This window comes from Babylonia areolata, chromosome 7 (genome assembly GCF_041734735.1).
Source record: "Babylonia areolata isolate BAREFJ2019XMU chromosome 7, ASM4173473v1, whole genome shotgun sequence".
In the NCBI taxonomy this organism is placed as follows: Eukaryota; Metazoa; Mollusca; class Gastropoda; order Neogastropoda; family Buccinidae; genus Babylonia; species Babylonia areolata.
Window position 1 is genome coordinate 34,403,801 of NC_134882.1, and position 27,229 is coordinate 34,431,029.

The 27,229-nt window shown below is 40.4% G+C and overlaps 1 protein-coding gene across 1 annotated transcript; it reads right to left on the bottom strand.

Annotated features, from left to right (window-relative positions):
- LOC143283991 (motile sperm domain-containing protein 2-like) lies at positions 1-27,044 on the bottom strand. Its single transcript, XM_076590500.1, has 15 exons — positions 26,960-27,044; positions 26,801-26,855; positions 25,251-25,409; positions 22,654-22,740; positions 21,790-21,944; positions 20,227-20,287; positions 19,740-19,778; positions 18,669-18,793; positions 16,376-16,459; positions 13,693-13,758; positions 11,913-12,107; positions 8,586-8,682; positions 6,497-6,614; positions 4,276-4,432; positions 1-1,051 (listed from the first exon to the last, which is right to left on the bottom strand). Exons 1-15 carry the CDS (start codon positions 26,963-26,965, stop codon positions 857-859), a joined length of 1,599 nt encoding a protein of 532 aa, XP_076446615.1. The 5' UTR covers positions 26,966-27,044; the 3' UTR covers positions 1-856.
- Between the last annotated feature and the right edge of the window lie 185 nt (positions 27,045-27,229).

Genomic DNA, 27,229 nt, shown 5'->3' on the forward strand with positions numbered 1-27,229 from the left:
TGTGTGTGTGTGTGTGTGTGTGTGTGTGTGTGTGTGTGTGTGTGTGTGTATGTGTGTGTGTGTGTGTGTGTGTGTGTGTGTGTGTGTGTGTGTGTGTGTGTTTAAAATTTTCCTAAACATGCTCTTTTCATATTAGCCTTTCATTTAAATTGCTAATGGTGATCATAAATGGTAGCTTTACTCTTTTCTGATGATTGTATTGTTATTTGACAACAAGTTACACATTAAAAATCAAGATTACAATTGCCTCTTTTATCAATCTGCAAATGTGCAGAAAATTCTAATGTTTTCATAGAAACATTCAATTCTGTATACATTTATTTGTAAATATGCAGAAAATTTATATGAGCATCAGAATTCTCGATCACAGCAAGTAGGTTACCTGCAAACCTGCCCTTTGTCTACCATACACTTACACATTCAGGAGACACACACAAGCGCATGCATGCATGCACACAAAGCAAACTCTCATCCAAACGTTTTGCTGTCATCCACACAACACCTTGAGCAAACCTTAACTAGTCTCCTTTAGAATAAGAAAATAAATTTGAGAGTCTTGATCCGAGCTTGACAAATTCAGACATTAACAAATTACATCAATCGATAGATTTAAAAAAATGAAATAACATAAATCAATGATGGAATACCAATCTGATCACATCCAGATAAAGGCTGCTTCCTGGGGACACTGACCCAAGCTGCAAGACACAACCAACAGTCATTGCTTTATAGCGACTGGTCAGCTCACTGACCAGACCTGACCAAAAGACTTGATCAGATTTTGGAGCTGTCAGACAGTCCTGCAGTGAACAGCCCACCAATGGCCCCGCACCCAGTCCCCAGACAGGGGCCATGGTCAACAGCGCCGACTCCAGGAGGAGGAGACGCAATAGCCGAAGGGGAAGTAGAGGTAGGAGGAGAACAGGTCCTCACCCAGGCAGAAGAAGGCAGCGAAAAATATCATGGTCAGGATGAAGAAGAAAATGTGCGATGCTATCAGCCAGCCCATGCGACGCTGCAGCTGTCTGTTGCTCTCGATCAGCATCTCCATCTGGAAACATGTGCGAGTTCAAGTTAACTTACTGATTGATATGCACACTTATTTAGCACCTATCCTCAGTCAGAGACCAAGCTCTAAGCTCTTTACAAACATGGGGTCATTTGCACAACAGGCTGCCTACATGGGTAGAGCGGACTGACGGTTGCTACTGGGCACTCATCATTCGTTTCCTGTGTCAGTCAACAGATTTCAGGCACGCACACATACACACTCAGACAGACATGTAACATTTTATGTGTATGACTGTTTTGTTTATTTACCCTGCCATAGTGTAGGCAGACATACTTTATTTTTGGGGGTGTGCATGCTAGTATGTTCCCGTTTCCATAACCCACCGAATGCTGACATGGATTACAGGATCTTTAACGTGCGTATTTGATCTTCTGCGTGCGTACACATACGAAGAGGGTTCAGGCACTAGCAGGTCTGCACATATGTTGACCTGGGAAATCGGAAAAATTTCCACCCATTACCCACCAGGCGCTGTCACTCAGATCTGAACACAGGATCCTCGGGTCCAACGCTTTACCCATTTGGCTATTGCGCCCGTCATCTGAATTCAGTTCACAGCCCAGTCAACTGCACTTTATTTGGCCACAGCCCAGTCAACCGCACTTTATTTGGCCACCCCTAAACACATCATCATAATCAGTGATTCACAGAAGTGCCCAGTTATCAATGATATCGTGTTGCTTATAGCCCAGCTGACCTCCCAGTTATCAAGTCCAGAGAAAGTAGGTTAAGAACACAGATGAATGAACTGAAAAGGGTGAGGAACAAGAAAGACAGAGAGAAAAAAAAAAAGACAAGACAAGACAAAAAGGAACAAAGACAGCTACATCAAAGAGGACATATCAAGCACAGGACTTTCAGAAGATGGGGATACTCTTACTCTGACCTTCCCACAGGGGTCACCACAGGTCAGGACATTTTGTCCCCTGACCTTCCCAACAGGGGTCACCACAGGTCAGGACATTTTGTCCCCTGACCTTCCCACAGGGGTCACCACAGGTCAGGACATTTTGTCCCCTGACCTTCCCAACAGGGGTCACCACAGGTCAGGAGCTTTTGTCCCGACCTCCCTACAGGAGTCACCACAGGTCAGGACCTTTAGCCCCCCGACCTTCCCATAGGGGTCACCACAGGTCAGGACCTTTTGCCCCCTGACCTCCCCACAGGGGTCACCACTCCCCCCTCCCAACCTCCTCACAGGGATCACCACAGGTCACAATCTTTTGCTACCCTCATCTGCTCCATGCCAGCAGCAACACCATCTCTGCTGTGCTCTTTCTTTTGGAGTCCCCCCCAAACTGTTTTTTTTTTTTTTTAAGCCCATTAACACACCCTCAAAAAAACAAAAACAAACTAGCATACACTCTCACATGCACACAAATGTCAAAACATAATTCATGTTAACACAGAAACAAAGAACAAGGAATGCCAAAAAAAAAACAACTCTGCCATTTTGTTAACACTGTACCATGCAAACACCTGTCCCAAATTTCAACCTCTCAATTATGTATCAAAATAATCTTAAATAATCCTCGTATGTGTGTGTTTATCAACATGTGTGAGCACACACATATGTGAATGCATGCGTTTGTGCACAGAGGTGTGTGACAAGTTGTGGTGTGTATATGCCAGTAAGTGAGTGCGTTTGCACTGTTTCCCTGCTTTTGAGATGTCATACTGAGTGGTCATGTAAAAGTTCACTGAACAACAACAACAACAAAAAGTGTGTAGCATATGGTTCCAGAATGCCCATCCTACTTGGGTGATAAGAAGATGATGAACTGTATTACACAGATTGACAAATAAACATGCCCACAACGATTTCTGCCACATGTCTATACACACTAGTCAGTAACACAATTCCAATTCAACAAAACGCTAGAATACTAGCAACACTTAACGAAAACAACAACAAAGACCGACTAAACAGAACAAAATGCCAGCAAGAGTAAAGCTGAGAATTCTTACAGGATCACGAGGCGTTCTGTTGGTAATAGGCTGCAAGGGACAAAGACATACCTCTCTCTACAGTCTGTTCCATTTCATGCTGGCCCCAAGAGGTGGGGTAAACACGGATAGGGAAGGAGTAACAACAATGACAGTAGCAATAATAACAAAAAATATTATCAATAATATGAATAAGAATATAATAATATTAATTATTAATTATAACTGTATCACAGTGCACAGAACCAAATACAAAATAAAGATCCTGTGTATCAAAAAACGTCAATGTCTCTAATATATATCTAATTGACAAAATAATCCAATCAATTGCTTATGATAAAAACACAGCAAACCCTAAACAAGAGGCAAAGCCTTGATGGTTCACAAATGATTCCCGCACAACAACAACAAAACTGGAAAGATCAACTTACATGTGCGAACATATCCAAATCTTATTTTTGTTCATCATCAGAAACGTGTGTTTGGGGAACTGAAAACTTACAATCATCACTCTGGACAAAAATCCAGTTCTTTCGACAAAGTCATGATTGACAAATCAGACTCCTGAACATTTCAAACATGTTGAATTACTTGCCAGTTGTGATGCTAAGCCTGTTCAAACCACTCAGTCTCTGAGCACGATCACTTTGGCGTGAATGCAAAAAAGCCCATCACTACTCACTGAAGAAATCCATGAAAATGCACTCTCATCTTAAAAAAAACCCCATAAACTTTTCTCTTCTTCTATGACCGCACTCATTAATAAATTTCGAAACTGGAAGGTCTTAATGAAATTCTTATGAAAACATTGAATGCACATGTGTAGTCTGAGTTACATTTAACTGTGAATCTTGACCATTCAATGCATGTGTATGTGCAAGTAAGTCTGTTGATTTAGATGGTAATTCATGGATATTACACAGTAAGTGATGGACACACACACACAACACACACGCACAACTGAAACAGGGTATTACACAAAACACAGACTCACACTGTGTGCAAACACCAGCATCACCCAAAAAATAACCACTTGATACACAGTCAGCACAGCACATGTAATAATCTTTTACTCAAGTCTCTCTTCCTTCTCCACCTCCACCACATCCACTGTCCCCAGTAAGCACGCACATGCACACACGCGCACACACACTCTCAAACACACACATACATACTCACATATACACTCAAACATGCTCAAGCACATACACTAAACACACACACACACACTAAAACAAGCACACACAAACACTGACCTGACTCTCAAGCTTGGAGCTGATGAAGTTCCTGGCCTGGTTGGCAGCCTGAGTGGCCGAAGCGGCAACTCCCCCCGGCGCCTTCCCCTTGCTGCCTCCCCCCTCCAGCGCCACATTCACGTTGAAGTCCGCCTGGCCTGGAGCCAAACAGCGCAGCCTGCATCCAACACACAGCACTCCACAGTCATGGACAGTGAACCTTGTGGCTCTCATCACTGCTGGTGTCACATTATCTTACACAGTCAGTAACTTTATCCCCTGTCACTCGGTCACTGCTTGTGTCACATTATCTTACACAGTAACTTTACGCTGTCATTCAGTCACTGTTTGTGTCACATTATCTTACATTGCCATTAACTTTACCCCCTGTCACTCACATCACTGCTTGTGTCACATTATCTTACATTGCCATTAACTTCACCCCCTGTCACTCACATCACTGCCTGTGTCACATTATCTTACATAGTCATGGAACACTGACCCCGTGTCACTCAGTCACTGCTTGTGTCACATTATCTTACATTGCCATTAACTTCACCCCCTGTCACTCACATCACTGCCTGTGTCACATTATCTTACATAGTCATGGAACACTGACCCCCTGTCACTCAGTCACTGCCTGTGTCACATTATCTTACATAGTCATTAACTTTACCCTCTGTCACTCACATCACTGCTTGTGTCACATTATCTTAAACAGTCAGTAACTTTACCCCCTGTCACTCAATCACTGCTTGTGTCACATTATCTTACACAGTCAGTAACTTTACCCCCTGTCACTCAGTCACTGCTTGTGTCACATTATCTTACATAGTCATTAACTTTACTCCCTGTCACTCAGTCACTGCTTGTGTCACATTATCTTACATTGTCATTAACTTTACTCCCTGTCACTCACATCACTGCTTGTGTCACATTATCTTAAACAGTCAGTAACTTTACCCCCTGTCACTCAATCACTGCTTGTGTCACATTATCTTACATTGTCATTAACTTTACTCCCTGTCACTCACATCACTGCTTGTGTCACATTATCTTACATTGTCATTAACTTTACTCCCTGTCACTCACATCACTGCTTGTGTCACATTATCTTACACAGTCAGTAACTTTACCCCCTGTCACTCAGTCACTGCTTGTGTCACATTATCTTACACAGTCAGTAACTTTACCCTCTGTCACTCAGTCACTGCTTGTGTCACATTATCTTACATAGTCATTAACTTTACTCCCTGTCACTCAGTCACTGCTTGTGTCACATTATCTTACATTGTCATTAACTTTACCCTCTGTCACTCAGTCACTGCTTGTATCACATTATCTTACACAGTCGGTAACTTTACCCCCTGTCACTCAGTCACTGCTTGTGTCACATTATCTTACACAGTCATTAACTTTACCCCCTGTCACTCAGTCACTGCTTGTATCACATTATCTTACACAGTCATTAACTTTACCCCCTGTCACTCAGTCACTGCTTGTATCACATTATCTTACACAGTAATCAACTTCACCCCCTGTCACTCAGTCACTGCTTGTCTCACATTATCTTACATAGTCATTAACTTTACTCTCTATCGCTCACATCATTGCTTGTGTCACATCATCTTAGTCATTAACGTTACCCCCTGTCAATAAATCACTGCTTGTGTCACACTATCTTACATCACTCACATTACTGTATGTATCATATTATCTTAATGATTGTGTAAGATTATACAAACAGTGATTGAGCAACAGGAGGTAAAGTTAATGATTCTGTAAGATAATATGATACCCACCCCCACCCTGAATGACTGTTTGGAATTGTTCAGCTATGTTAGGATCTTTCAGTTTTTTCAGGACTGAATCTGAGAAAGCTGTTATTTCCCTACTTGCTTCTCTGTTTCAAGTTATCCCTGATGACGAAAATGTCCGATTTCCCTTAAACAAAAAAACAAAACAAAAAAAAACCCCAAACAAAACAACAACAACAGCAGCAGTTTAAAGTCAAAAACATATGACTACTGTGTATCATAAAGTATCGCAAAAAACAACAATCAGCATACACATAATGATTACTTTGCACCATAACTAAAAAAAACAAAAAAAACCCCAAAACCCCTCCCACCCTGCCCCTGCCAGATTCCAAAGCAAACACTCTCCAGCCTTTCTGTGCACACTGATGTGGTCCCCAACCACCCCAGTACGGAGAAAGAAGAAAGAGGAGGAGGAGGATGACCTGTGCTCCATGATGGTTTCTTTGGGAGCTGTTTTCCACAGGGACGTGTCGTAGCTGTCCCCTGTCACCTCCATGGCCATCACCAGGAACTTGTCCTTCTCCACCGTGTTGATGTACCCTGACACATACACACACATGTGGAGTGATGGCCTAGAGGTAACGCGTCCGCCTAGGAAACGAGAGAATCTGAGAGCGCAGGTTTGAATCACGGCTCAGCCGCCGATATTTTCTCCCCCTCCACTAGACCTTGAGTGGTGGTCTGGACGCTAGTCATTCGGATGAGACGATAAACCGAGGTCCTGTGTGCAGCATGCACTTAGCGCACGTAAAAGAACCCATGGCAACAAAAGGATTGTTCCTGGCAAAATTCTGTAGAAAAATCCACTTCGATAGGAAAAGCAAATAAAACCGCACGCAGGAAAAAATGCAAAAAAATGGGTGGCGCTGTAGTGTAGCGATGTGCTCTCCCTGGGGAGAGCAGCCCGAATTTCACACAGAGAAATCTGTTGTGATAAAAAGAAATACAAATACAAATACACAAACCACACACACACACACACACCAAACACACATTCTAAATAGGCATCTCCTCAACAACACGAAGTTTCATCATTCAATAAACTAATTCCTAAAGAAATATTTAACACAGCACAAGCTTCCAAAGTATTTTCTATTCAACCTAAGTCCCCATAAAAGCAACAGTGAAAATATTAATACCGACAAAAAAAAATCAATATATAAAACTGAGCAAATAAAACTGCTACAAAATAAAGGGAAGTAAAGCTATTATAATCAAAGAATAAAATGCATTTCCACAACCAAGACTCCCTTCATAAATTTTATACACTTACTTGTCAAACATGAAATACAGCATACTAAAATAAAATACTCCATTAAATAATCACACATAAGACTAGTATCACTGGTATAAATAGCAAAGCAACTCACAGCAAAGCATATGTCTGGGCTATGTAAAAGTAAAGAAGCATGACCATTTAATAATCATTAAATAAAAAAACCCAAAAAAACTCTGTGCCCTGGTGTCCTGTATGACTGCTGATGACGAGGACTGTGCTTCAGACACATAATACTGCAAACATGACTAATTCCAGAACCACTCTTCCAACCCTAACATGGCCCCACAGACAGGACAAAGTACAGGTTTATAGTTACACAGAAGTACCCATGTCCACAGCTTCAGCTTCAAGAACCATAGATCAGTGGTGCGTTTTAAGGCAATGAAAACTGAAACAATGCTTTGCCAGGGACAACCCTTTTTCTTTCCATGTTTTTTTTTTTTTTTTTTTTTTTTTTTTTGGCATGTGATGCACACTGGACTTTGGTTTATCATCTCATACAAATGACCAACATCCAGACCACCACTCAAGGTCAAGTGGAGGGGGAAAATACTTTTGAGTATGAGATTCTGTCCTACGAGTTCAGATTCTCTTGCTTTCTAAGTGGACATTTTACCACCAGGCCACCACAGCACACCATACAGTGGTTAGCACTTCTAACAATCATATCACTTTCATTAAACACTTCACTGACAGCGCTTCCAAACAGGATGCACTCACTTTCATCAAAAAGCTCCGGTATGTATTTTTTAACTTAACAGCAAACTGTATAATAATCCATGTTTCCATCAAGTTTGAACTATTTTCAAACTGTTCAACTCATTCTACCCCACAGCTACATGCCTGCTACAACTCTTCTTGACCAGCACTACACGACATCACTGCAGTAAAAAGTAGGGCTGTTTGATAAAATGGTGAAAGCTGATGGAAAATTGTTGATTTAATCAGTCGAACAAAGCTTTTTATGCTTCCAGAATCCGTAAATGGTTCAATTTAGAATGCAAACTGTACCAAGCAAGAATAAATGAAATCAAAAATGTGTGCTGGTATGAGAATACCCATACCTGGTCCACAAAGGAAGTAATCATGGTACGAGTTTACTTGTACCTGGAGTAGAATAAGTTAAGTTATCCCTTTTCAACTTTCTTAAGATCTGATTCCCTGCACATGCGCACCCCTCTCCCCATCCCCACACACACTGTTGACTAGCAATATGGCCAAACCCAACCCACCTGGTTGGACATAGATGTAGACTTCATACGTATCTCCAGGCTTTACTATGCCGGTGCTGGGGCGTACCCGGTACTTCTCTGGGGCTGTGGTTTTCACCTGCACCATTTCATCATACACAGTGACAACTGACATTTGACAACGTTGCTTGTAGACCAGCTGACCACACAGGGCCACATCAGGACAGCCCAACTAAATAAAAAAACTCATCCGTGTTTAAACACACCACCCTGTCACGTATGAAAAAAAACAAACAAAAAATTCTGCAAAAGAAGACAGTTCATGACATTCTTTCATCCATTAAATCAATAAGGCGAATAAGACTAGGCTGTACTGAGGATGTCAGCCCTTCCACTTAATTTTTATCATCCCCAGATTATAAAAAAAAAAAAAAAATCAGAGAAAAGGATCCAAAATAATTTATTAAAAAAACCAGGTCATATATATATATATATATATATACATATATATACATATCTATCTATGTATATCTATAGGCAAATGACACTCCTGAGTCAACAGCCAGTGCCCACCCCAGTGTTTACAATATATATCCCTACTTAATCACCAGAGCAAAGCAGCACAAACTGTACATCACAGAAGAGGTAAATGGAATGCTAAGCACACAATAGTGAAGGAAGATAAAAGACCGAAACAAAAAGAGGAACAGAAAAAAGAGGATTTTTTTTTTTTTTTTTTTTTTAATCAAAAAAACTTCCAGAGGAAGGGGATGCTGTTCATACTGAAAGACCCCCTTCCCACCCCCCTCCAGCACTTCACAGGGGAAAACTAAAACAAGAAAAAGAAAACACGAAGCAGACATTCCAAAGGGGAAAAGGAGTGACACGAAAAAAAAAGGACGTTTTTACCACAGAAATTCCTGACAGTCAGTTACTACCCCTCAATGAAAAATGCCCGCTGCATCCAAACCATGGATTACCCTGATGTACAAATCTGAAATGTCACAGCCCTGTGCAAGTAACTCGGAACACTTGCTTCAACAACTGTCATCTTTCAATTTTGTTTCTTCTTGCCTAGCTGACCATACAGGGCTATATAAAAGCTGAAAAACTGTAAATATCAGCCCCATAGAATCTGAAAAAGAAAACCAAAACAACAGCCACAAAAAAGAGAGAAAAACTCCACCTGGAAAAGAAAATCTGACACAAGCACAGTCACATCCAAGCACAGAAACCCAGGACATGCCATGACAGTGACCATTCCCTCATCCGACACAAGTACAATCACATCCAAGCACAGAAACCCATGGCATGCCCTAACAGTGACCATTCCCTTATCGGACACAAGCACAGTCACATCCAAGTGGGGAAACCCAGGACATGCCATGACAGTGACCATTCCCTCATCTGACACAAGCAGTCACATCCAAGGAGGGAAACTCATGACATGCCCTGCCAGTGACCATTCCCTCATTGGACACAAACACAGTCACATCCAAGCGGGGAAACCCAGGACATGCCATGACAGTGACCATTCCCTCATCCAACACAAGCACAATCACATCGGAGCACAGAAACCCAGGACATGCCCTGACAGTGACCATTCCCTCATCCAACACAAGCACAGTCACATCGGAGCACAGAAACCCAGGACATGCCATGACAGTGACCATTCCCTCATCCGACACAAGCACAGTCACATCGGAGCACAGAAACCCAGGACATGCCCTAACAGTGACCATTCCCTCATCCGACACAAGCACAGTCACATCGGAGCACAGAAACCCAGGACATGTCCTAACAGTGACCATTCCCTCATCCGACACAAGCAGTCACATTGGAGCACAGAAACCCAGGACATGCCCTGACAGTGACCATTCCCTCATCCGACACAAGCACAGTCACATCGGAGCACAGAAACCCAGGACATGCCATGACAGTGACCATTCCCTCATCCGACACAAGCAGTCACATCGGAGCACAGAAACCCAGGACGTGCCCTGACAGTGACCATTCCCTCATCCGACACAAGCACAGTCACATCGGAGCACAGAAACCCAGGACATGCCCTAACAGTGACCATTCCCTCATCCGACACAAGCACAGTCACATCGGAGCACAGAAACCCAGGATATGCCCTAACAGTGACCATTCCCTCATCTGACACAAGCAGTCACATCGGAGCACAGAAACCCAGGACATGCCATGACAGTGACCATTCCCTCATCCGACACAAGCACAGTCACATCGGAGCACAGAAACCCAGGACATGTCCTAACAGTGACCATTCCCTCATCCGACACAAGCACAGTCACATCGCAGCACAGAAACCCAGGACATGCCCTGACAGTGACCATTCCCTCAAACAATCATTCATTCACTGAAATGGAAACTTGTATAGCACCTATCCTTGGTTAATTCTTCACGCTTTACAAACACTGAGTCATTTGCTCAACAGGCTGTCTAACTGGGTAGAGCTGACTGAGCGACAGCTGCTTTTAGATGCTGATCAGTCATTTCCTGCGTCATTCAGTCAGGCTTCGGTCACACACATACACGCCCATGTGCAAATACACACACGCACACGTGTAGTATTGAGTGGGTTTTACAATGAAATTTTACCAGGAACCACTCTCTTCTTGCCGTAGGTTCTTTTATGAGTGCTAAGAGCAATCAACACACAGGACCTAAATTTATCATCCCATCCGAATGACTGATGTCTAGACCACCACTCAAGTATAGTGAGGCCAGAGAAAATCCTGCCAAGTGTGGGATTCAATCCTGTATGCTCAGATTATCTTGCTTCGTAAGAGGACATGTTACCTCATGGCTGCCAGTCCAGAGGAATAAAAAAACATAACCTAAACATAAATACAATTATACATGATAATCAGAATTATGTGTAACAGGCATACAAAACCAAGCACTGCCAACAGGAACTTCACATGTCCTGGGTGCAGAAAAGAATACAAGACAGTAAGATTGCCCAGTTATCAAGCCCAGAAAATGACAGAAATAATGCACGGATTTCAAGAAGGACAGCTGATCCGACCAGCAAAGCAGAACACAAGAAAGGAGGAGACAACAGAAAGAAAAGGAACAAGTCTGAAACAAAGACAGTGACAGAAAACCTGCATAGGCGGATAGTAGTTTGCACAGGACAGGAATCGGACTTCCTGCCGGAGTCTGCACTAGTGGGTCACGGTAAAGTATGTGTAGTTAAACAGGGAATTTCTAGCACATCATTTCCAGAAGATGGGGATACAATTTATACAGAATCAACTGACAAAAAAGCATTAAAAATCTCCCTCTCTTTGTCTCATCCACACCCACACACCACCAGAAACAGCCTGCGACAACTGCTCTCACCTTGAAGGCAATTGGATACATGAGGGTGTTGGACAGTGTAATGATGTCAAAGGCCTCCTTGGTCTGCTCGTCCATCACAAAGCACAGCTCCTCGGCAGGACTGATGGTCAGAAGTCTCCCAGAGTAAGAGCTGCCTTCAGAGGCTGAGGAGTTGCTGTTGTGACGGCCTGGTCGAGGGGAGGTCATGCGGTTGGCCTACACAGACAGAAATGTGAAGACTGTGATGATAGTCGGTACTGTCCAACATCAGGATAGCAAACTGCTGTCACAAACTGTCTGACCTAGAATGTGATTATAGTGGAGTGTCTTGCCCGAGTTACCTCCCTGCTCTCTCGGCCAAGAGAGCTTTAGGACAGTCGGCATTGGGATAATCCCCAAAGGCCAACTAGCCCCCCAAGGCTGCAACACTAAAAGCCAGTGCAAGTGGAGAAATCATTGATCATACAGCTCTCACTCTGCTGTAGGCCCAACCAAAAGTTTGTTAATCTCTGATATATGCCAAGTGTTGAATGAAGAAGGCAGTACACAAATGCTGTCCACTATAAAGTTACAGTGTCATATTTACTTGAAAGAAGTAGACAGAAATCTTGACCACCATACAGCTACATGTCACAGCTACTTAACACAGGCAATGTATTATTAATAATATTGTCCACTAAAAAGTTGCAAGTCACAACTGGTTAACAATGGCAGTGTATTAATGATGTCCACTACCAGTCACAGCTGGTTAACAAAGGCAGTATGTTAATGAAGTCAACTACAAGTCAAAGCTGGTCAAGAAAGGCAGTATATTAATGATCACTGATGTCTACTACAAGTCACAGCTGGTTAACAAAGGCAGTGTATTAACGATGTCCACTACAAGTCACAGCTGGTTAAGAAAGGCAGTATATTAATGATCATTATGTCTACTACAAGTCACAATCTGGTTAACAAAGGCAGTGTATTAATGATGTCCACTACAAGTCACAATCTGGTTTACAAAGGCAGTGTATTAACGATATCCAATACAAATCACAGTCTGGTTAACAAGGGCAGTACTACAAGTCACATCTGGTTAACAAAGGCAGTGTATTAATGCTGTCCACTATAAGTACAAGTCATAGCTACTTGTAGAAGTCAGTGTTAAAACTGTCCACAAGAAAAGCTAGAAATCAATCTTGCCTTAATGTATGGGTAAATACACACTGACGCACCTAATTGCATGCATAAACACATATGTTCATACATTCATATACCCACACATAGGAAAAATACACACACATATACAACTCCTTTGCAAGGGCGTTTCAAAACGAATTCAGTTGAACAATCCAAATAATGTTTCATATCTCTTAGGTTCAGAAATCAATGCCTCAATTCAAGTTTCAGTTTCAAGATGGCATCAAAGCATGCAGACTGATCTACATATCCAACACCACATTTGCTGAGAAATAAAAAAGTCAAGGCAGATGCCTAACCATAAACCCAAACTGGTCATGCCTTCAGGATTCCAAGAACTGAACCAAAGGGTTTGAAATTCCATGCTCATCTATATTTCTATATTTCGAGACTAAACAAACACAGAAAAGCATCTCGTTCTTGTGTGCAGATGAAAATAACTAACTAAAATAAAAACGAACCAACGAAAAACAAAAACCCCAATAAATACACATGCAGCTAAAGAAACAAGCATACACAACTGCAAGCAAGGAATGAGAAGAAAGAAAGCAACGGTAGGGTGCCAGAAAGGAAAGGCATCATGGAAAACGTGCAGAGAAAGGTGACAGGAAACACTCACAGCGTTGTTGTTCAGGTTCAGGGTCTGTCTGCAGTCCAGACTCTCTGTGCTCTCTGAAAAAGTCACCTGCAACAACAACACAGCCCGGGGTGTGTGGTGGGAGGTGGGGTGTGGAGGGTGACCAGTGCTGTGAAGGGCCAGGGGGTGCCAGCAAGTCAAACACAGTCACTGGTCAAATGCTGGTGCTGTGTGTGTGTGTGTGTTGGTTGACAAGGCAAATTCCAACTGTGCTCAAAAACTACACAGTGCCAAGACTCAACACACTGTAAGAAAACATAACTAAAAAAAAAACAAAAACACGCCAAACAAACCTGGTTTTCACGAGACAATCTACCCCTACAATCATAATCTCAATTTGAACATCAAATACACAATTATACAATAACACTCACTTCATCAAAATGTCAATGTAAGCTGCAGAAAAAAATTATTATTTATTTGTTTACTTAATCAAAAACAATGTCAATGTACTGAATAAATAGGATATATGCAGGCCTGCTTATCTTTAACTCAATGTTAACACAGAATACATATATAAATGTCCAATCTATCAAGAATGCCTTCTTTTTTTTATTTTTTTTTTTTTAAAGAGAGCCAAAATACTTGTACATGCCAACATATCTGCTGTCAAATACATAATCTTACAAAATATAACACCTGTGTTAAAACCATATTTTCCTGTTGATATATTTGTCAAATCCATACACTGTAGGAAATGACACTTTAATGTAAACAACCACCTTTACATGTCTTATTCTTAATCAGATTTAATAACATACAAAATAAAATTTCCTTTATGTAAAATTTTGAAAAAGGAAATATTATTTTGTAGCATTTAAAACTAACAACTGAACAATCACTCTTGCTTCATATGGGAAAACAGTCTTGGTCACACAATGAACACGCCACACCTATGTCAAACACACAAAAAATAATCGAAAAACATTTTAAAAATATAAATAGAGAAGTCAAAGTTCACTTCATCAAAAGATTTTATAATTTACATGCATTTCATGCAGATCACATATATATGCACAATGTTCTTTGACACAACATATCATGCAACAAACTTCAAGAATAACAAAGATACAATCAAAATACTTTTACATCATCTGAACCATCCTTACACACACAAACAGTTACACCAAAACACGCACACTAATGCAAATGCACAAATACAAATACACTCCAAGATGTGTAAATTCTATTACCACCTTTTGGAATGTGAATGACACAATGTGAAAAGTGCATCAACTAACATCAATTTAACTGAATCAATGAATGCATATTTGTAAATAGCTAAATAACTGAAAGTTAGTGGTAAAAAGAGGAGCTCATTCCAACCCTTCCAAACTTAAAAAATAACTCAGCCTTTCCAAATTTCATTAGTTCACTCAACTATAACAAAAACACCCTATTTTTCATGAAACCCGTTTTGCAAAAGGTGAAAACAGAGTGAACCAAACTAAAGAATCAATTCTTCATTTGTCACCCACTTCATTTTCACCATTACCCGTTTCTAAGTTCAACCACAATAGAACCAGCTTGTATCAACATAAGCACAATGCGATTTCTGGAATTAACAATCAGGTGATCACTTTTCTGTTACAGTTCTTTCTCTTCACAAAACATGGTGCATCAACACTTTGAAACGTGCCAGAGTATCCCTGAAGGCATGTGCTGGTAACATTTGCAAACTTTATTGTTATCACCTGCATAAATTTCTAAATCAATCTTTGTGGTGATGTGAGCAGATAGTGAGAAACGTGCTTATAACTGAAAAATCCTGCTGAAGTGGCACTGTTATCAATTTCAGATTAATTGCCACTGCATCTCACAAGCCTTTTCCAGTATGAAGAGTTATTGTACCTTCCCAATGATGATGATGTCAGAGAAAGGTGGTGTGTGGTGGGGGTGGGGGGGAGAGAAAGAGAGAGAGAGAGTGCTCACACTTATACACTCTGGTCTGACTTTGACTTGTGTATATCAATACCACTACATTATCATTTCCATGCATCCAGCAGCTGCACAGTTTCAGTATTTTGTGACAAGCTGTAAGCAGGCGATATTATTATTCTGCCTTTTCCACAGGAATAAATAGTGGTCAGACTGTGTGCTCTGGTCATAGTTAAACAGAAGATACTAAACTAAAATCTGTACATACTTTCATGGAGACTGCAAAGTTATAATTCCTAAGTAAATTCCGTAACCAACTAGAGACCTTTCAGCACCTTCCATTACCATTTCACTGTTCATGTTGACAAGATCAATCATGGTATCAACTCCTCAACACTTCAATAGTCCATACCAAACATAACAGTCTTCAACAGCCAATGCTCATTTAGATGGTTGAATGACATAAACAATGACACAACAAAACCCACTGAGACAGGGCACTCAAATATTTTTCCCGCTTCTAAAGTGCAAAGTGTCAGTGTAGTAACAACAAGTCATTCTGTTCTCTGACACACTTTCATAAGTACACTCCTACAACACTGCACAGAAGGAATCTAGTAAAATAATGTGCACAAAACTTCAGAGAACAGAGAGCTGTTACTTAAAGATTTCATGGACAGTCAGATTATCAACTAAGTTCTTTTTAACAAAAAAAAAACAACCCAAACAAACAATAAAAACCAAACAGACATGACAAACTTCAACAGTCACCTCAGTAATGACCTACCTTTCTTTGCTCACTTGCATCACTGAAGTGACTGGCACCGTGCTCAGAATGTCGGGGATAGTAGTTGACAGAGTCTAGGTCACACTGTTCAACATACATTGACAGACTGTAGGTCACACTGTTCAACATACATTGACAGACTGTAGGTCACACTGTTCAACATACATTGACAGACTGTAGGTCATACTGTTCAACATACACCATGACAGACTGTAGGTCACACTGTTCAACATACATTGACAGACTGTAGGTCACACTGTTCAACATACACCATGACAGACTGTAGGTCACACTGTTCAACATACATTGACAGACTGTAGGTCACACTGTTCAACATACACCATGACAGACTGTCGGTCACACTGTTCAACATACACCATGACAGACTGTAGGTCACACTGTTCAACATACACCATGACAGACTGTCGGTCACACTGTTCAACATACAATGACAGACTGTAGGTCACACTGTTCAACATACACCATGACAGACTGTAGGTCACACTGTTCAACATACACCATGACAGACTGTAGGTCACACTGTTCAACATACACCATGACAGACTGTAGGTCACACTGTTCAACATACACCATGACAGACTGTAGGTCATACTGTTCAACATACACCATGACAGACTGTCGGTCACACTGTTCAACATACACCATGACAGACTGTAGGTCACACTGTTCAACATACAATGACAGACTGTAGGTCACACTGTTCAACATACACCATGACAGACTGTAGGTCACACTGTTCAACATACACCATGACAGACTGTAGGTCACACGGTTCAACATACACCATGACAGACTGTAGGTCACACTGTTCAACATACACCATGACAGACTGTAGGTCACACTGTTCAACATACACCATGACAGACTGTAGGTCACACTGTTCAACATACACCATGACAGACTGTAGGTCACACTGTTCAACATACACCATGACAGACTGTAGGTCACACTGTTCAACCTACACCATGACAGACTGTAGGTCACACTGTTCAACATACACCATGACAGACTGTCGGTCACACTGTTCAACATACACCATGACAGACTGTAGGTCACACTGTTCAACATACAATGACAAACTGTAGGTCACACTGTTCAACATACATTGACAGACGGTAGGTCACACTGTTCAACATACACCATGACAGACTGTAGGTCACACTGTTCAACATACACTGACAGACTGTAGGTCACACTGTTCAACATACACCATGACAGACTGTAGGTCACACTGTTCAACATACATTGACAGACTGTAGGTCACACTGTTCAACATACACCATGACAGACTGTAGGTCACACTGTTCAACATACACCATGACAGACTGTCGGTCACACTGTTCAACATACAATGACAGACTGTAGGTCACACTGTTCAACATACACCATGACAGACTGTAGGTCACACTGTTCAACATACACCATGACAGACTGTAGGTCACACTGTTCAACATACACCATGACAGACTGTAGGTCACACTGTTCAACATACACCATGACAGACTGTAGGTCATACTGTTCAACATACACCATGACAGACTGTCGGTCACACTGTTCAACATACACCATGACAGACTGTAGGTCACACTGTTCAACATACACCATGACAGACTGTAGGTCACACTGTTCAACATACACCATGACAGACTGTAGGTCACACTGTTCAACATACAATGACAGACTGTAGGTCACACTGTTCAACATACACCATGACAGACTGTAGGTCACACTGTTCAACCTACACCATGACAGACTGTAGGTCACACTGTTCAACATACATTGACAGACTGTAGGTCACACTGTTCAACATACACCATGACAGACTGTAGGTCACACTGTTCAACCTACACCATGACAGACTGTAGGTCACACTGTTCAACATACACCATGACAGACTGTAGGTCACACTGTTCAACATACACCATGACAGACTGTAGGTCACACTGATCAACGCACACCAAACTTCATGCCCTGGACCTTCAGACAGGAAACTGAACCACTCGCTCCACACTACCATGATGATGCCAAGTACAACTACACCAAAGCAAGGAGATCAATAAAGATAATGAATCAATGAAGGTCATGGATAATCATGAACAGGCGACCAGTCAAGCATCCTTCACAAACATACACAAATGCATCTACATACATAGCATGACACGCTCATGTACTCGCATGTGTATCCATGCACCTTGCTAACATTATGTGTGCAAACACACACATACACACGCACATGCACACACACAGTCCCTCCCACCCCCTAGAGACTTACGGTGCCTCCCATATGTTCAAACAGCTGGCCATGATCGATGTAGGTGTGGACGTCCGACTTTGTGACAAACTTGATCTTGGCAATGGCCTCAGCGCTCAACCACGTCTTGATGACTTTCCACGCCGCTAGAAAACACACCACCTCATCAGCCTTCCCTAAACTAGCAGAAAATGAAGTCTGAAAGTGAAATACTTCACTCTTTGCAGCCACTTTATGGAGGAAAACAAAATAACAACTGAAAGGAGACTATTCTAATTCAACATCGGCTACTGTAATTCTTTAAATAACATTCAAATAACGAAAAGTGCTGTTAAAAAGTAATTCATACAAGTAATATTAAAGGTGTAGCAGTCCTTGGGATTTAAAACAACAAAAAGATATATGGGGAAAAATGAAGAAAAAACAAACATATCTTTTATTCTTTTCCTGAAATAAAGGCGCCTGAGTAAACTATGTGCACTAAAAACAAACAGTACATCTAAAAGAAGCAAACTACATCAGGATGACACAATCTCTTTGTGTCCCTAGCAAAACCATCTGGGGTTCTCATCAGACAATGGAGTCACATCGTCAGCAGTAAAAAATGATATGACAAAAATGGTGGCTCAGTGACATGCAGCGTAAAAAATATAACAACGGTGGCCCAGTGACATGTAGTATAAGTCAAGACACATTCAGGAAGGTCAATAAAATGATGCAACTTTCTCCTCCACATATTACCACATAAATAAAATGAATATCCTACTTCACCCCTGCCGGAGTCTGCACTAGTGGGTCACGGTTAAGTATGTGTAATTAAAATCCTATTTCACCCCACCCGCCTCTCCACCCACAATCCCCATCCATGGTTTTTTTTTTGTTTGTTTTTCTAAAGTGGCAATTGGAAGCATACAACATTACAAGAGGCAACCTTTCTGAATCTAACAGAGATCTTGCTTTCTTTGAACCATATCGTGCTGAGAATAAAGAGACAGGTGTAAATTTTTTGTCTCTGTGTACAGTCTCTTGGACATTTTAGACACACTCACACCATGGATGACAGGGCTTACAGGTAAAGATATTCCTACTTACCATTGAAAATCCATGGCATCTCGTAGATCAACAACTTTTCTGAAACATCACAAACAACTTCATTAATAAATGATGCATGTCTAAACATATCTCAAGTGAAAAATTAACACTAGTATTTGTGTTGTTTTTTTTAATCTGAAGATTTTTATCCCCCTAAAAAAACAACAGGTGATGCATTTGCATACTCTGGCTGAGATGCTGATGCTGACTGTAATCTAAATGACTGATTTTGTACAATGTTTCTTCTTGGATGATAAGAACATTCTCTGCCTGCGTAAACAAAACAAAACATCAACTTCTCAAAACATTCAGCAATTACTTATTCATAAACTTACTGACCTTGAAAAAAACATCATAATCTCTAGCATCAACTCCAATATCCAGCCATTATATTCATTCATTCTCTGATGCTGACAATCTGTATCATCAAGCTCTGACAACACATCTGGAAAAAGTATCATCATCATCATTCTGCACAGAAACTCACCCAGAAAAGTGGGGTAGTACAACTTGAAGCAGGTCAGAATGAATCGGATGAATTCCATGTCCTGAAAAAATAAGTCAATTCCAGTCAAACATATATGAAAAACTCTATTTTTTTGTGTGTGCTTTTAAAAAAAATTTTTTTTTAACAGGACTGATACGATATGATATAGATACTTATATAGCACCTATCCTCGGTCAGAGACCAAGCTCTAAGCGCTTTACAAACTTGGAGTCATTTGAAAGACAGGCTGCCTACCTGGGTAGAGCCAACTGACAGCTGGCATTGGGTACTCATCATTCGTTTCCTATGTCATTCAATCAGATTTCAGGCACGTAAACATGCACACTCAGATAGACATGTAACATTTAACATATTACATGTATGACCGTTTTTTTTTTTTTTTACCCTGCCATGTATGCAGCCATACTCTTGTTTTCTGGGTGTGCATACTGGGTACGTTCTTGTTTCCATAACCAACCGAAAAGCCATTTTCATGCTGAGAACATTGACCAAACCAATGATAAACACACAGAACTTCATTCACACACAAAACACAGGGAGTTGGGAAATGGCAGTGAAATCCAGTCATTATGAGTGTCACAACATAGCACAGAAACTTTCCGACACATGGGTTGTTTCATCTGCACACAGGTGGGGTGGGCTCCTTGAACCTCTTATTCACATGTTACATCCACGTATTATCTGCATACCTGAAATGGCTGAGAAAGACACATACATGTCTATACATAGATACCCATATAAGATTAAACCAATCAATCATTTAAATTTTAACAACAAAAACGTCTGACAAAACAGAGTTTTTGCTTCTCTTACATGATTACACACACACACACACACTCTCTCTCTCTCTCTCTCTCTCACCCAATACAGTGAACACAGAAGGTGAACAGTGACTGGAATCAGAAACGGATAGAGAGAGACATATGACACGTCATCACACATGTTCAATATGCCTTCTTCCCCATGCAAATCACACCTATTCATTGGAGGGAAAACAATTCACAATGTCTCAAACTGACTGAAAAGAAACAGAATTCATAAGCAACTTGTGTGAGTAAAGAACTGTAGGTGTTTGTGCGTAAGCCCAAGTCAGAAAAACAGGACAGTTCCCATCTAATGTATTCAGTTCCTAACATGGCACCCGATACCTGAATTTTCTTCCCCTCCACAGACCTTGGGTGGTGGTCTGAGTGCTAGTCATCTGGATGAATGGAGGTTCTCTGTGTGGCATGCACTTAGCGAACATAAAAGAAAGAACCCACAGCAACAAGAGAGTTGTCCCTGGCAAAATTTCAAAATAAAATTCTCTCTGATACACACACACACACGTGTGTGTGTGTGCGTGTGTGTGTGTGTGTGTGTGTGACCGAGGCCTGACCGAATGACACAGGAAATGGATGATGAACACATCTAAAGGCACCCTCAGTCGGTTCTACCCACAGGGACAGGCAGGCATCCTCATTTGCACAAATGCAGTGTTTAGAACAACATGCACTGAATAAGTATGGATAAGTATGGATGTCAATGGAAAGAGACACAGACCAGATTGCTGAGTCCAGCCTCTGTCATGTCAAACAGTGTCACAATCCGGTCCACAGGGTTGCTCTTGAAAGCCATTTCCAGCCAGAACACAAAGAACTTCTTCACCAGCGGCATCTGTGCAGCATCCTTCTTGTGATGCTTCACCCGCAGAAACACTGCCACAAACAGATCACAGCACCTTTATTTATTTATCTATCTATTTATTTATCTATCATTCCTACAATATGGCAAACCAATTAGCTGAGGCAATGAACACACACACACACATACACGCACAAACACAAGCAAGTGCCATTTGAGATGATGTTTTTTTCTTTTTCTTTTTTCATTGGTGGCACCAATGCATCAAACTGAAAATATTTCACCGAAAGAGAGAGAGCAAGAGAGAGAGAGAGAGAGAGAAAAAAAAAAAATCATCCATCTCCATTGTCATCCCTATCCTGTTGTATCCATAATCATATGCACAGACTGCAAATGGAACCATTGTCCATGATTGTCAGGGTTTCAGATACCTTTTTGGCTTGAGGCATGTCCCCTATCCACTTGCCTTCCATGTGGTCCACATAGCAGATCATTATCCCTAAGAAAGGAGTCTTCCTCCTATGTACTCTCATTTAAATAGCATACATATATGACACACACATCAAGCTAACTATGCAGAGTCTTTTTGTGCTCACTGAACCAAACTCGGATGAAGGAAAAATTGGAACAGACGTGTAACTTCAATGGAAGGTTTAATTCATGGCAATGGGGGAAACACTTTGTCTGTGCCATCAGCTGATGGCAGATAGGTGTGGGAATGGTTTGAAAACAAAGCAAACAGGAGCAGAAAGAAAATCAAACACAGCGCCAACAGGATCTCACCAATTTTGTGCCCCGTCTTGGTCTGGCCATGATAAAACACTGCATGCTTGTCCCACATCCACTGCTCAAAACTGTCTTCAGTCATGTCTGAAAAAAAAAAGAGGATACATTAAAATGCCTGGTTTTCCTGAAATAAGAAAGGACTGAAAAAAACAACAACAACCATTCTATTTTTAAACAGAGAGGTAAAAAATCTGGGTTTGAGACTGAACATCACATATGAACTACGAATTTTCAAACTCGCAGTATGCTATAGCATACCACAGTAATGAAGCGTTGTGCGCATGAGCAACGCTACAGCATACCTTAGTATAGAAAGAGTTAAGCCAGGCTGACTTATGAATAGACAACTAACAAATGTATATATCTGTTATCTACACACACAAACACACTTAACAAAAAGTTAAAGACCATTTAAAAAAAGCAGGCATGTTTTTGTAAGATGTAGTTTAAAAAAAAAAAGAAAGAAAAAAAAGAAAAGAAAGAAAGATAGTTTACAGGCTGCATATGGTTTATCACTGGCCTCTCAATGAACACACAAGTGACTGTTTCAGGCACATATACACTATGAACAGCTTGAAAAAACGCATTTGAAAATTTTATGTTTCGGGGGCCAAAACTTTATAGTTATTCAGTGGTTCTTTATCAACAGCTCTGGCTTTTCATTGCAGAAACTGGAAGTGCAGGTGCAAGAAAGCACCCCTGGCTATGTATGAGTGGTGCTCGTCACCCTGGCTGCATTCGTCCACACACTGCTCTTTGCCAAAAACTGGGCATCACTTCGCTGTGCTAACTCAACTGTGCCAGTTCTCAAGTGTTCCTTTACTGTTTGTGAACCCTGCATTATATCTATATCTCTTTCTCTCTCTCTATATATATATATAGAGAGAGACAGAGAGAAAGAGAGAGCGGGAGAGATAACAGGCATACATGCACATGTACACACACAATCACAATAAATATTCGAGAATACATACATGTCCACAGATATATAATACAATCAACCTACGAACAAATATGTATTTTGTATCTGTATTGTATTTCTCTTTTCTTGTCACAACAGATTTCTCTGTGCCAAATCTGGGCTGCTCTCCTCAGAGCGCCACCTATTTTTTAAAATTTTTTCCTGCGTACGTTTTTATTTGTTTTTCCTATCGAAGTTGATTTTTCTACAGAATTTTGCCAGGGACAACCCTTTCATTGCTGTGGGTTCTTTTACGTGCGCTAAGTGCATGATGCACACGGGATCTCGGTTTATCGTCTCATCTGGATGACTACTGAGATAAACATGTCAAGAATATAGGCAGTCTCCTGCACTGTCATAAAACATTCTGAACACGAGTTGCACACAACAACTCACAAACTGTAACTGACATCCATTCTTCTACTGGCCTAAGGCACAGGTCACTTTGATGCATGTGACAGCACACAGAGGGGGAGAGAGAGAGAGAGAGAGAACCTCTGGCAAACCATGCATGACAGCAAGGTCATATGATATCTACCTGTGCTCCAAGGAAAGGGCAAGAGAAATGACACTGCTTGTGCACAACCACTTACACAGTCAGGGTATAACAAAAGTGGTATTCAAACCCACTACAAAATACTGATATTGTTTTGCTTTGTACTTACACAGAGAGTGAGTCAGTAAGTGTGTCAGTCAAGTCAAAGTTTCATTTCAAGATGGTAAACTGAATAAGCAATAACTGCTTTTTAACATCAAGACATCTAAAAAAACAAAAACAAAAAAAAACAACCCATAAAAAACAACAAACAAACAAAAACAACAAGAACCCCTCCCTCCCCAAACCCCAAAGAAAGTAAAAAAGAAAAAAAAAAAGAAGAAAATGAAACCCTGTGTGTGTGAAAAATTGAAAAGACTACACAATGTATCCAAAACCATACACTGAGTCTATTCAAAACAGGCCCTCTTTTGGATTCATTTATTCATATCATTCTGTGTTCTCTCACATGACATGATAATGTATATAATCATCATACTCTATAAAAAATGTCACATGAATCCAGGTCAGATTAAGTTCAGCTAATCATCAGGAATGCAAAACTAGTTTGACATGTTGCCTCACATGTGTATGTGTGTGTGTGAAAAGTTGATTTTATCTCGAACCAGATTTCTCTCAATGGTGTTCCATCACAGTAATTTGCATTTTTCTCTCTCCTTCCCTCTCACCATTAACAATCACATGAATCGAGCTACAAAATTTGCTTAGTGAACCTGAACAATATGCCCCAAGGTTTTATACAGGAGAACTCAATACATCATTACATGTCAAATCTTTAGAATGATTGCTTTTCCCACGTACCAGATACACATGCACAGTATTATCAGCATCATAAAAAATGTAGAAGTTCAACTTTCAACAAGTGTTTCCAAACTGACTTCATTTCGTGGCTTATTCAAAGTGCTGCTACTGCTAGATACTGTGATTTAGTATAAAAAACAAACAAACCCATAAGACTGAGTACAACAAGAAGATGTCTTAGTAAAAGTTAGTTCCTTTAAATCTGGCTGAAATTCTTGTTATCATTTTTAGATGCCATGTTTAGCATATAGTATATAAGTGAGTATCCCAACTTACCATTCACGCCATATTCCTTTCGGAACTGTAAAGACTCGTGGACCAGATCCACCCCTTCATCAAGGCGGCTGGGTCCACGGATAAATGTTGTCACATACACATCATCAGTGCGCAACCGTCTTAAATCTCTGTCATCATAGTTGCCACTGCTGATCTTGTCTGCAAAGAAAAACATCAAATCAAAGAAACATTTGACGGCAGAACACATTATTTAAACTGGATGACTTTTAATAGTTTTATTGAAAACTGAAACTTAATAGAAACTGACTATAACATTTTGCTAACTTTTATTTGAAATTGAAACTGAGTTGAAAATTGAAAGCAACTATACTCACATCTTGCACATTGTTTCCATAATCTTCAGTTTATGATGAATTATGCAGAAGTCAAGTCTCTTTTTAAACAGTATGACCATGTTAATGTGGTGTTGTTCTGGAGCTCTCAGTCCAGGGTGGGTGTTGGTGCATGTGCAATTATTTTGATTTGTAAGTGTATAGAGTGTGTGTATGTATTACACCTACTTGTCATACTTTGTGTGCATCTATTAGTGTACAAAAAAACAACAACTTACAATGCAATATATCTTTATGAATTTTTTTCTTCGTAAGTTAAAAAAAAAAAATCATAACATTACTATTACAATGCACATAGACTTGTGCATGGAAATATTAAATCAATCACTATAATATCAAAAACAGCAACATACAACTGTACAAGTCATGTTTTTCAAAGTCCAAATCCATCTTGTCTTGTCCCCACCTCATGTTAAATGTTATCATAAATATTATCAATATGCTATAACTGTTAGTGTTAGTGTGTTACAGTACAAGTTTTTTCTTCTTCTTTTTTTCTTCCAAATTCACAAGAACTGTCTGAATTTGTCTGAAAATCAAGAGTTTGAAACTTTGTTTTAATTTCTGCTTGCGAAAGTTTAAAAAGTCCACTGCTAGGTGCCCCCACTGCTTTGCCATTATACAGCACACATGGATTTTCCTTTTATCTAAATAAAAGGAATGATTTCTTAAACAATACATGCTGAAAAAAGTATGACTGTGACTGAGTTTCAGAAGATGCAACTAAATTGAGTAATACGACGATACGTTAATTACTGGATTATCAATATCACTAAAATTCATATGACAAAAATAACACCAAAGCAAAACAAAAACAAAGTACAACCAACAACAATAGCCAAAAAAAACAACACAAACAACAACAAAGAGACCGGTCGACAAAGATGGCTGTGTGATCGCTGACAGGCAGTGAAGGGGAAAGGTAACGGGAATCGGGTGAAATAAAACTAAACTTATGAATGCATCGAACTGCTTATTGTTATTTGTCAGTCGAGGTAGTCAAGGCGATTTTTGTTTGCTTGTTATTGTTTTTTTTTTTTTAAAGCATTTCCACGGCCAACTAAAAATTGTAAAATCAAAACAAAAATGTTCAGAACAGACTTTACTCATGACAGAATGTCATGTCACGTGAATCAGAATGAGCGACCATGAACTAAAGTTTATTACTTTATTGTATTGTTATTCCAAAAACGGTACCTGCATATTTCTTGTCGAAGTTGTCCCTGACATACTTGATCTCTTCGTCACTGACCTGAAATAAATAAAAGCACAAAAAAATTAAGGTGAAGCCCAGTCAGAAAAAGTACAGCAACAAGCAACGCGTGCAGAGACCGAGAGCACAACAACACTGCTTACCCCCATGATCAGCCAACTTTCTAAACCGTTTCGGGGACATCCGGTCCATCATTGCGATAAGGAAAGAGTACTCTCGTCTTTCATCAGCCGTCAGCAATTACGAGAGTTATCTACCTCTATCATGAATTTCTTTTCTTGAGATAGCTAATACAGTATTCTGTATCTGTATCAACGCGTTTTCCGAGCATCATTCGTCTCTCATTCACCTCGTATGAAAATAAGTGCTTTTCGTTTTCCTCTTTCATTTGATAATATATGAAAAAGGAAATA